The 13,404-nt window shown below is 44.3% G+C and overlaps 1 protein-coding gene across 1 annotated transcript in view; it reads right to left on the bottom strand.

The window, feature by feature from the left end:
- Window positions 1–13,404, bottom strand: part of LOC146080316 (ras-related protein Rab-10-like) — a 74,685-nt gene that overhangs the window by 38,057 nt on the left and 23,224 nt on the right. The window contains exon 4 of the mRNA XM_083187460.1: window positions 8,693–8,782. Within this exon, the coding sequence (XP_083043586.1) occupies window positions 8,693–8,782 (90 nt within the window). The remainder of the gene's footprint in view (window positions 1–8,692; window positions 8,783–13,404) is intronic.

Genomic DNA, 13,404 nt, shown 5'->3' with positions numbered 1-13,404 from the left:
ATAGGTGTGATAATTGGCAAAGAAACATTTTTATTTATTATAATGACCTGTAGTGTTTACCTTATATAGGAAATATTATCTTTGTTTACACAGCATTTGTTATTTGAATTTATATAACAAATCTGAGCGAAGCTGGCATTTTTAGAGGATATGTTGAACGTCTCTCACAGAGAGGTTGGCACTCAAATAGTTAAACGTCCTAGAAACAATCAGAAAACATTGAGCATAACACATAGGCTTCTGAAACAAGTGAAATGTCACTTGGAACAAAACAGTTTTGTAGACTGTGGTTCTGATTGCAGCCGTCCACTCACTGCCAGGAAGGACAATTTTCTGCTCCTGTGAAGGTGATGTGAAGCAGCCTGGCTGTAAGTGACCACAGAGACACACATCCAGCTGTGCACAGGCACTTATTTCTGTAGACAGGTTCCACTTACTACCCCTTTTAGACACTTTTACAAAGGAAACATAATGGTAATATGTCAACGTGACACTTTAGCTTTCCCGGCAGCCTAGGAGTTTGTACATTGACAAGTGCATTCAGGGTGTCGGAAAATCTCCAGTTATCACTTGTTTTAAGTGAACATAATGCACGTGCCAAGTGAAGCCAATTCTGTGATCTTAAGTAATAATTGTAAGGATGCATGCCGCCCATCAGGTCACTGGGAACCAGAGACAGCACTAAGGTATCAGGTGTAATTGCTAATCAGTAGAAGAGATCGGCTTCTGGCTTGCATCTAACTGCAGTGTAGATATATTGGGTGACATTCTATGGTTTGAGATAAATGCGCATGTTTTTTTAGCGCACCACATAGCCGCTATTCGCCCTTTTTGAAATCGCATTTTTTTGTAATAATTCGCATATTTAATGTGATGCGCTTTTGAGCCTGAAAAGTGCGAAGTGGTGCGATTTGCGGCGAAGTGGTGCGAATTTAAGTAACAAAAAAGTGTGATTTCTTCCGCCGGTCATGTGCGAGTTTTGGACCAACCGGAGTGCGATTTACAAAACTGTCTCCGCATGAGTAAGAACCCCCCAACCTATTGGCCCACCTCTGTCCCCTCCATTATGCATCACACCCCCTATATAAAGGGCCATTGGCTCCATTTCACTCTTTGATAGGAAGTAAGGAGCATGGAGAGGAGCAGTGGCAGTGTGAGTAGAGGAAGAGGTGTTGGTGGCAGAGTGAGGAGTGGCAGAGTGAGGAGTGGCAGAGTGAGGAGTGGCAGAGGAACCAGTGGCAGAGGGAGCAGTGGCAGAGGGAGCAGTGGCAGCAGCCAGCCAAGTGGGAGAGCCAGCAGTGTGGCAGGCAGCATGGTCACAGCAAGGCCAGCCCCAGACCAGGCCCTGGCCGTCCAGCCCCAGCAGGAGGAGGTGGAGGATCCGCTGGCATCCCCATCCTATAGCCAAGACCTTGACCATACCCCACAGCAGCTGCAGGAGGGCCACATGTCAGAGGTGGAGGAAGATGGAGGTGAGGAGGAGGAAGACACTGGCATGGAGGAGGAGGGGTACATGGCTGGAGTAGAAAATGAGGAGGAGGAGGAGGTAGAAGCTGGCCGCACAAAAAGTGGCCGAAAGGTCAGATTCTCCTATGAGGAAAATGCTGCACTTGTCCGGGCTATTATGCCTGTGTTTGACCGTTTACTTGGCAAAAGTCACCACAAGACCACTGCACAGCGCAAAAGGGCTATGTGGAAGGACATCACCCAGGCGGTGAACGCTGTAAGTCAGCACAAGTGCCTGGTCAGAAATGTCAAGAAGAGATTCAATGACATCAAAAGGCAGCTGAAAAGTAAAATGGCCATGGAGTTGGAGGAGGCCACCAAGACTGGCGGAGAAAGCCCCACCACTGTGTGCTACTCATCGTATGAGGTGAAGTTGAAGCGCATCATACCCCCTGAGGTCCTGCCTGGCATGCACGTGGCGGATACCGATAGGCCGCAAACGCCATCCAGAGCTGGTAAGTGTGACCACATGCAATCTTAAATAAACATGCCAATGTTTTCTAACTGTATTCTTCACTTGAATTGTTATGCTAAGTAAAGTGCTGCTGTGGAACAACATAGCCCAGCAAGGTCATGCACAAGAAATTGCCTGCTCCTACTTTAAAATTGCTCATAATGCTGGGCCTTGTAGTTCCACAACTGCTCATATTGATCAACACTGTAACATTCTTTCTAGCAGCCTAACATGTATGTGGCCAAAAACACAGAGGTGTACAGGTGGTTTAGCTGCCATGCCTACATACCACAGATTATCCAATAGTTGTCATGTGTACACTAGTTTAATAATAATCTAACAAAATAATCTTGGAAAAATAAAATAAAATAAAAAATAATGTGGGGAATAAATAATGCAGTCCTTATCCAAAGGAAGTATTGTCCATTATTGTCATTTGAATGCATGTTTGCTGAAAATGCTTATCCATTGCAAGGTACATAATGGCTGCCCATCTTTCCTTGCACAGATTGTCCATCCCGAAGTGCTGCGGCATCCAAGAAAAGAAGGCCTGTTGCTGCTAAATCTGTGGAAGCAGGTAAGTGAACAAAAAACACGCCATTACACATACAGTACACACACCCATGTCACATCAACAATATCTCACACTACATTCATCTGCTGCTACATTGCAACGGAAATTAATGTAATCTGAGCTAGGCATGTGACTTATTATTAATGTCAATGTTACATGCTGTATCGGGGTACATGTGTAAGTACATAACACCCCTAGGTATGTGCGTCCAGCATCTCAAGCCCTTTCTAAAACAGTACAGAAGAGAGTCTGGCCTATATATGCATCAGTACTTACCTCTTCATCTGTATCCACAGGTACTATACAACTAGGGACAGATCAAACAGATTCTTCAATGATGGTGTTAGACGAAATGGACATCATTCTTGAACCCGTGGAGACCTTTGCGGCAGAGGAAGAAATACAGACCTCATCACAGAGTGATCTTCCCCCAATTGGGGTGTCTCCCAACCCACCCCCACCCACAAACACACCCACCCCATACAGCAGCTTCTGCTTCCCAAGTAGCTAACTCCTTGGTCAATTTCAAGGACAAACAAACAGAATTCATGGCCTCCCAAAGCCTGCAAATAGGTAACATCCAGGGGTACATGCGTGACACATTTCTTCAATTACGAAAAATTGCACGTAGTGTACGGGTAGGTGTAGGCACTCATGTGCGCATTGCTAATAGTATTGACACCCGTTTTGCAGATCTAACTTCTGCTGTAAGGGAACAGAATAGCCATATTGGCAGCCTTGCGCAAAGTATAGCTGCACTAAGCCAATCATGCACAGCGCAGACCAATGCCTTAATAGGTATGCAGGCCCAACTACAGCAGCTGGAAGCCAATATCGGAGGTGGCTCAGCATCAACTCTCAGTAGTGTATCTAGCACCCCAATAAGTGGCTCCCCCACTTCCCCACCCCGTCGGAGTATTAGGACCCGTGGTGGGCTGGGTGCAGGTTCTAGAAGTGGTGTAGGGTTGCCTGATGCTGGGAGAAGATAGCTCATATTTTTGATAGTTTGGTAATATGCAATACATCTTGTTACATCCCCCGACAGTTTTTATGTTTCACTTGCAAAAATGCAGATTGCTTCTGACATAGTAGACTGCAGTAAAAATGTCTAACCGCATACCATTGTGTCTGTGTATTATTTTTAAAACAATTATTGTGTGAATTATGACATAGTGTAATGGTATATGACAATGGGATTGCTCTAAAGTAGTGTGGGGTAACTCCTGGCCCGTCAAAGGTTGTGGAACTACATATTCCAGCAAGCTCTGACACTCATGGTTTGGACTGTAATGGTTATAGTGTGTCAGGGCATGCTGGCACGTGTAGTTCCACAACACCAGTGAGCCATGTTTTCCAGCAAACGTAATTCATACATGTATCAAATGTACTTACAAGCTTGATACCAGCAAGGGATAGGTCAGTACCACCAGCTGCATCCGTTGGCCTCTGTGTATTAGGCTAAATGTGGGTGGAAACAGATGGTATTGGTAAATAATTTTTTTATGAGTACACTTACAGCACAGGTACATTTTGGAGTACAGGGCACATGTGCTTACCAGAAAAGTAACGGCTGATGATGTGTGTGCGCACCAGATTCCCCCTCTGCGTACCCCTCATTACCCGAGGTGTGGTAGGTTGCACTTCCTGCACGACTGCTGCATGTTCCTCCTCCACATAGGCAGGTTGGGACAGGGCTATGTTGTGCAACATGCAGCAAGCCTGGATGATCATCACTACTTTGGCAGGGTGGTAAAGCAGAGTACCCGATGACCTGTCCAAACACCGGAATCGACTCTTCAAAACGCCAAATGTGCGCTCCACCACATTGTGGATTGCAATGTGGGCTTCATTATACCAGTGCTGTGCAGGGCCCTCTGGGGAGCGCAAAGGTGTCATGAGCCAGGAAACACACCCATATCCTGAGTCACCTAAAACACAGATAGGAAGTGATTGCCTTATATGGTAAGGTATGTGTTTCTTTCAAACAGGACACACTGTTAGAAGAACAATATGCTTGTGAAACAGGAAACACACACATTAGAGCAGGTACAAATAAGGACAGACAGGGTAATATGTAAAAAGGTACTTACCTAGTAGCCAGCCCTCTGGCATTTGGTGGTCGGTAAATCGGTTCCAGAGGGCTGAGTGTCTCAGAATATAGGCGTCATGGCAGTTCCCAGGAAAGCCTGCAACAACACTCAGGATTTTGAGGTAAGCATTGGAAACAACCTGCACGTTCAGGGAGTGCCGCCCATGCCTATTGACGTAGACGTGGCCCCGCACGTGCGGTGCCCTAATCCCAATGTGTGTGCAGTCTATAGCTCCCAGCACGTGAGGGAATGCTGAGAGTCTATAGAAAGCCAACTTGTGGTCCTGCCACTCCAACTCAGAACTGGGGAATCTGATGTATGTCCGCCACAACTTCTTTAAAGCAAGTAACACTTGAGTAAAATGCTTAGAGAAAGTGGCCTGTGACACCCCCAAGGACCATGAGGTCACAGACTGAGTGGAGCCTGTGGCCAAATAGTAGAGGGCACACATTAATTTGTGCAGCCCAGACACTGCATAGTTGCCTCCCCCAAAAGGGTCCAAATCATCTCTCACCTGCTCATATAAGTCCAACAGGTTAATGCGGTTCAGCCTAAACATCCCCACAACCTGTTGATCCGAGAGGGAGTCCAGGTACAGCCGAGCACGATACATACGTGGGGTACGCAGTAGTCGGGGGGCTACCTGGATCTGGCGCGCAGCTTCCTCCCTCCTGCGCAGCTCCTCCAAATTGGCCACATCACAGATAAGCAACTCCAAACCACTCTGCAAAATCTCCATGTCTCAAACCCTCACAGGTGTCCTTAATGATGTTGGGGTTTATGTAGGGGTGTTTCTGAGTGAAAATGAGGTCACCTGTGGTGAAATTAACCATGTGTGCACTTGACCAAAATGAGTACTGGGCCAAATCGCCAAACAGAACCTGGTCTGAAATAAGTGCGATTATTAGACACCTAAAGTGCGATTTGAGAAAACGCATTGCATTAAATAAGCGATTTGTATACTTTTCTGTACGAAAACATCTGGATGCGATATAAATGCGAATTTATCTCACACTTTTGGTCCGCATGCCTTACCGCACATAATATGCGATTTCAGTCCCTTAGCGCATCCTATTAAATAGGCGATTTGACGGAAAAATGCGATATCGCCATTTTGTTTACTAATTAACGCCAAAAAACACAAATCTCATCCCATAGAATGTCACCCATTGTTTCTGGAAGCTGATTAGGAATTTGGGAGTTGTATAAGGAGAACACAGAGAAACAAGTTACAAACTTTGTGTATATGTTCTGCATACTAAATGATAACTAATCCCAACCAATGCAGTAATCATACATGTGATTAAATTGTTTCCTATCAAGTCAGTGCAGCCTGGGGGCACGGAAGCGGAGGGCTGGGCTGTATGCATGTGTCTGGTGGGATGAGGTAGCCCGGGGCCCATGATGCTGCTGCAGAGCCCGGCGCTTAGGTGGGGATGAGGGTGGCACAGTATGTCATAGAAGCCCCCACAGCCAGGTCCCCACATGGAGCTATGGAGGATAGGGCCCCCAACAGCCGCTTCTCCAGGAGGTCTCTGGAGTCTCTACCTGGCACTGGCTACCCGGCTTACCAGCTACACTGCAGCCGGAACAAGAGGCACCAGAGTAATGTTAGTGGCTACAGATAGAATCCCTGCGGTGAACGGGCTTTGGAGCTTTTGAAAATGCGGTAAAAATTCCTAAAAATTAGGTTTTTATCACATTATTCCTGAACTGTACTTGGTGAAGGTTTCCTCAAAGCTGACACGTTGCTAAAGGCAACTTTTCCACTAGTTTCACTGTTTTATACAGCAAACCCAAAGTACCACAGAACCTGAATAAGAGACACTTCTGATGTCATATGCAGAGGAGAGATTGCTGTGCATTCTAATACCCCTTTTACACAAGCCATAATTCCCGGGTTGGCCCTAGGAACAACCTTGGTCTAGTGCTGGTGTGAAAGGGTGCCGCGACAAAATGCCGGTACCAGTTTCCAGGGATTTCAACCCTGCTAGCTACCAGGGTTGCTCCTGGGACCTTCCCAGGGTACTGGCAGGTATGAAAGGTTGCAGGGGCATGTCCCTCCTTCCCGGATTGCCTCTGCTGATGCTTGTTGTTGTGGATTTTTAGAGACACGCATAGGCATCACACAGCGTGCAGGAAGACACTGTGCAAGCTCTGAGGAACTACAGACCCCAGCAGTGCTATGTAACTCCTGCAAGCCAAGAATGTCTTGGACAAATTATGAAGTGAGGTTCTAAATATTAGAGGGGAAGAAGAGATCTGGCCCCAGATTACATGCACTGTTAAGGATGCCCAGATATACAACATTGCGCAGATTCTGGCATGCGGGGTATCATCATCCGTAGCAAGCTGCAAGTTGTGAATAAGCCTAAAAAAGGCCATTTTTAATAGTAAGTAAGTTTAATTTATATAGCGCACTTTCTCCAACAGGACTCAAGGCGTTTTACAGACATTATAACAATGTACACAATACAGAGGAGACATAATGCAGGAGTGGTGCAGCATTTTGGATAATAACTTGCATGGGTTGTGTACTCCACCCTAAAAAGGTACCAGGTGCGGAAGCCATTTTAGGTGTAGGGTTACCCTGGGTGGAATAGATTAACCCTAAAAGAAATCACCCGAAATGGGTGATTTCAGTGTATACTCAGGTCCATGTATTTTTCATCCCATGTAGGTTGACATTCTCATAGAAATGCAGGGTTATCCTGGGTTCAGTATGAAAGGTGCCGCCCGAAGATGCCCCTGCTTCAAACGCATGTGTAAATAGGGCCCAACCCGGGAATGTCCGTGCATGTCCCCGGAATTTGATTCCCGGGTTAGTCCCTGCATTTCTGGTGTGAAAGGGGCATTAGTCACACCACGCGCACTTAGTTGAAGTACTGATTAGAAGTGTATTAGGTGCACCTGGGCAGTGACTGGGACATGACAGAGATGAATTGTTACCAGGCTTGTGTTGATAGTAAGGTCTCCCATAGCATTAATAAGATCTATCTAGCCCTACATGAGATGCATTGTTGAATGTACAGTAGCTTTTGAAAAATATAGTTGTGTCCTGCATTGTAATTGCAAAGAATGGGTGGATGGGTGTTTGGTTAGATATAATCCTCACATTTAAATCAAACATCCTTTTTATGGTAAATCTTAAACAGACCCTTGGATGCAGTGACTTGCCATTTATATTCCATGAAGTTGTCTGTTAGGTAGAAAGTTCCTGTTTTGTAGTTGTTTTGTCGGAAACGGGCGCTAATTTGAAAATTTAGGGTCCGTTTCTGACAATGCAGATTCAACTTTTAAAAAAGTTGAATCTGCAGCGGTGACTCCTGCATAGGTCCCGGCCCATATTTCCAACAATTAGAAATATCGACCGGCATTGAATCCCCCCTGAATACACAGGTGATGTGTGCATTAAGACTAAACTAAAATTAGGTGCAGCAGGATAGGGGGCAGATGTATTAAACCTTGGAGAGAATGAGAGGTATAAGGTACCAACCAATCAGCCCCCAACTGTCATTTTTTAACAGCCTGCAATATGGCAGTTAGGAGTACTTTATTTCTCTCCACTTGATCTCTCTCCAATGCTTAGTACATATGCCCTTAAGAACCCTAGTGTGATTACAACTCTATTAAACTGTTTAAAAAGATTTCGGTAGCAAAAGAAGAAGTGGTCAGATGGAAAATAACTACATTCTTACAAGGTTTAGTTTTACATTTTAGGGAAACATCCAAGAACATACAAGGTACAAATCAGGAAAGGGGAATTGGAGTATCTTCTGTAACCCATATAAGATATAACTTTTCCAAGAAAGTAACAAAGTCAAAGGGTGATAAATACGTTTCTGAAGTTTGAAACAATGGATAAAAACTTTAATACGTAAATTAAAAGACATTTTTCAAACTTGCAGTTTAACAAAAAAGGTGCAATCAATATTGCAGGATGAGAATCCCATTCCTTTCTAAGCAACATTAGTTCCTAATGAGAGAACTGCATGGTCAGACGCATTACGGATGCAGTGTACCCAGCTAACTCAAATACTTTTATATGCAGAGATAATCAATGCTTACCTTTTCCCCTCTCTCTTTTGAAACCTCACGTTTGTCTTCCATGTCACACTTATTTCCCAGGAGAACTACCTCCACTTCTTCACCAGCTTTCTGAATCACAAAAGCAAATTGCAAAGAGACAGTGACTTTCTAAATGGATAGCTTTTGGAAAGCACTACAGCACACGTCCATTGTAGATGAAAGACAGTCTTACAACAAAAAGCACTTACATTCTGAAAGCCAGTAATATGAAGTCTGACACTTTTCTGCATTTTCATTCAGAATTAATTTAGTCCAAGAATACTGAACCGGTTACAGGCTTTCAGTTCTTGCCAAATCAAATTACTGGGAATGGCAAGTAGATTATTGTACATAGGAGATTGAGATAAACACTTTGGTGAAAAGTTATCAATGGAAACAAAGGCCTTAAAACTTGAGAACAAAACAGGTAACGTGTTTTCTTATAAAGGATAGCAAAATGTTGCCCTGTGTTGCCCCCCCCCCCCCCCCCTACCCCTGCAGCCTAGTAGCACCGGTTGTATCCTTGCTAAACTACAACTATGTCTGAATCGTGCCATGATTACAAGTTATTGTCTGCATAATATGATAATCATGTCACACAACAGTGTGTTTGCAGGCCCGGCGATAGAGGTGGACAAAGGGGACACTAGTAGCAGGCTCTGCTGGTCAGAGAGGCCCAAAGGATCAGAGACACAGGGAATATTACAGCAGGGCATATTAATACTTTTCATAGCGCACGTCCTGTTCGTCAGCAAGTTAACTAAAAACGGAGACTCTGCCTGGTGTAATGTAAAGCAGGGGCTCTGCCTGGCATAATGTGCAACAGGGGCTCTCAGTGGTGCAAAGTGTAACGGGGGCTCTGCCTGATGTAGCGTGTAACGGGTGCTCTGCCTGACATAGTATATAATGGGGGCTCTGCCTCAGATAACGTCTAACATAAGAAGCTCTACCTGGCATAATGGCGGCTCTGCCTGGCATGACATGCAATGGGGCTCTACCTGGTGTAATGTTTAAAGGGGACTCTGCCTAGCTTAACAAGTAATGGTGGCTCAGCCTAACAGAGACTCTGCCTGGTGTAACATAAGGGGCTCTACCTGGCATAACATGCAACAGGGCTCTGCTTGGTGTAATGTCTAACAGGGACTCTGCCTGACTTAAGTAATGGGGGCTCCACTTAGGGTAATATATACCTGGTGCAGTGTGTCTAACGGACACTACTGTGTGATGTAATGTGAATTGGTACTATTATGCGGTCATGCCACTTCCCCATGATGCCACGCCCCTAAAAAATTTATGGATGCCATAGGCGCACACTGTCCCTGTTTTGAGTAAGGGGGGCGGGGCACATGGCACCAAAAGGCCTACTTATGTCACTGGAAATATCTCCACTGTTTGTGAATCTGGCATGTGCAGAAGCCGCACTACTTATGTGCAAATCCAGGATTGCAATGTTACTCTCAGTGGCCCAAAAGCCACAGCATGACTGACTTTCTGCTGGCATTTAGGGAAGCATCAGGATGCATTGCAGAACACAAAAATGAACATTAGCCACATCAGCCACAGCCACTGGTTTCATCAGCATATATTCCTTACACAGTCTGACCTGAGGGTTGCGCGGATGGCTAATGTTCACAGAAATAATCTGATGCTACTTTTACATATTTTAGCACAGCTGCTGCTCACAAAGAAGCAGCAGCAATATCTAAAGTGTACATCTGTGACTCAGGCCTATAGTCATTGCATGGTACATAACTAGCAGCAATCAGTTACATCTGCTGACATGACTTCTCACAATACAGTAGGTAAATTTTTATAACCCAATATAGTAGATAGATATGTATATATGCATACTGTATATGCAGAATGCTGCCATTTTGTGGTTTATCATGTGACTGGGTTACATCATAAACACCCTTTGTGATTTCACTCAGCTTGAAATACAGGACATTTATTAACAGTTTCTTATGCCGTGTTCTCACTGCGAGTGAGAAATACACGGGGACTGCCGCGCTGGACCCCCGTTCTCACTGCAAGGCAAATTCCCGGGTGAAGAAGTTCTACCCGGGAATTTGCCTTTTAACACGGGTTTTTCGGCAGTGTGAACGGGTCGACCCGTGTCTGCATACCCGGATCTTAGACACGGGTAAAAAGAAGAATTTTACCCGTGTCTGAGATCCGAGTATGCGACCCGTTCACACTGCCAAAAATCCTGTGTTAAAAGGAAAATTCCCGGGTCTACATGCTAGACCCGGCAATTTGGCTGCAGTGAGAACGGGGTATAATATAGTGCAGCATATTCCGTTGCATGTTTATAGAGCTCCTAGTTATCAGCTGACTGCTGATGACACAGTGTAAGGTAATTATTTATTATTAAATAAATGAAAATGAGATGGATAAAGACAAACAGCCTATCTGATGTCACACAGCTATGTTATCAGTCACTGGTTTAGAACAGGTGCTCATATGATTTCTCACAGTTTAAAGTGTGCTTATTTAAATAGGTAGAGATAAATATATCTATAAATGCAATAGATAAACTTCTTTTACACTGTGATTTTTCCCCTCCATGAGTTTGATTGGCTTACAAAATAATTGTGATGTCACTTGTGAAGTCACTGCATCCTATAGAACGGTCACTTATGAGCTAAAACTTATTTTAAACCTAAATTTTACCAGGCAATATTGTGCAAGAGAGACAAAGAAAATTTAGACAGGCTGTGATTTGTCACCTCTGTAGGCTTATCATGTGCGTGGCCTACATAATAGACAGAATTTTGGATGTAAAATTGCTTGGAATAGAAGTTATTGCATGGTATGGTACTGTTAGCATCCACCACAGTTTTGTATGGGGGATGTAATACTGTCTAATTTACCAATATTGGGAATGCAAAGTATTCCAGATATTGGCCCCTACCTATGGGCTACATATAACGGGGTGTAGTGCCAGCAGGGTTCCACAAGAACCCTCCATTGGAAAAGGCTCCTGTGCATGGTGGTTACAATTACTGTGCATAAGCAGAACCTGGCGGCCCTCACAGCACATAGCAACTTTCTGCCCCATTTCTGAGCCTTTGGGGGTGATTCAGACCTGCTCGCTAGGATGCATGTATTCGCAGCCTAGCGAGCAGGTAAATGCCGCCCACCGCCCTGCCGAATGGAAGAAAACAGCAGAAAAGAAGGAGAAATAAAAAATCAGAAATTAAAAAATAAAACAAAGAAAAAGAAAGCATGAGAAATAAAGAAAAAGTAAGTAAAAGAAAGCAAGCAATAGAAATAAAAAAATCTAAATAAAATACAAAGAAATATAGAAAAAAGAAATAAGGAAAAAAAAAAGAAAAAAGTAAGAAACAAACTAAAAGAAAGAAAGAAAAACAAAGAAAAAGAAAAAACAAAAGAAAAAAAATAAAGCCAACAAAAGAAAAGAAAATAGAAAGCAAAAAGCAAAAGAGAGAACAAAAGATCAAAAGAAAAAATAAAACAAAAGCAAGCAAAAGAAAGAGAGAAAGACAGGAAGGTGCCCATTTATTATTTATTACTAAACGCAGATTTGCTATATTCGCAAATCGTCAATTTTAGCAAATCTTTGCATGTGGCATTTAAACTGCAGTTGCATTCTTAAAAAAATCAACTGCAGGGTAAGTGTTGGTGTGGGCAGCAATGTGGCCTTGGATGGATGTGGTCTGCACAACAGAGGTGTTTCCAGTCCGTTGGCCGTAAATGCCGACGGAGAAGGGGAACGGCAGGGGAAGGTAGGCTCTTCATGCTGTCGGTGACGCTGTTCCCTGTCAGTGTGACAGCCGCAAGCAGTGGTATCCGACAGCAGGACCATTCATATCGCTGGTTGGGACGCCGCGGTGGAGACTAGAAAATGCAGCCGCGTTTAATTAGATTTTAAAAATAAATAAATAATTGACAGCGGACGGCAAAGAGTGTCTCAGCTGCAGCCCCCCCTAATCCAGCACCCGGGTCACATGACCCCCCAGTGCCCCCTAGTTATGGCCCTGTACTAGATTCAATTTTTTATTGACATTATATGTAACTTTTTAAAAGGCTGTCAAAACGACCGCTTTTGCAAAGTACTTTCACTTTGAGCTGTAACAGTTTGTAGCCCTCAAACTTTCCACCCGACCCCCAGTCTCGATCTGTTCCTACCTCCAATCTCTGTCTTCACAGCTCCCTCTCTCCAAGTTATCCAGAATGATCATAGACAGACTCATCATAGACAGTCATATGGTCAACCACTAATGGTCTACAGGGCCAAAAGGTCGACAGGGTCAAAAGGTCAACAGGGTTTAAAGGTCCACAGGCAATAGGTTAACAGGGTCTAAATGTCGACAATCAAAAGGCCAACAGGGTTTAACGGTCGACGGGGAATATGTCGACATGGTTAAAAGGTCGACGTCAAAAGGTCGACGTGCATATTTTTTTTGCTAAATTTTCAGCCGACATGTGGTATTTCATGCCCTACCTTCCACTAGGACGTGGAGGGAGAATAAAATAGTGTGCCAAGAGCAGCGAGGCACCGAGCCCGAAGCATGTCGAGTGCAGCGAGCCATGCGAGGGGACACTGTACACTTACAGTGTCCATGTCGACATAGACACCCTAAAAACATTCAAAAACCACGTCAACCTTTTGGATGTCGACCTTTTGACCATGTTGACCTTTTGAATGTTGACCTTTCGACCTTGTGACCCTGTCAACCATTAGTGGC

This window comes from Crinia signifera, chromosome 5, assembly GCF_055691185.1.
Source record: "Crinia signifera chromosome 5, ASM5569118v1, whole genome shotgun sequence".
NCBI classification, from domain to species: Eukaryota; Metazoa; Chordata; class Amphibia; order Anura; family Myobatrachidae; genus Crinia; species Crinia signifera.
The sequence above is the reverse complement of the archived record's forward strand: the minus strand, read 5'-3'. Positions and strand labels throughout refer to the sequence as shown.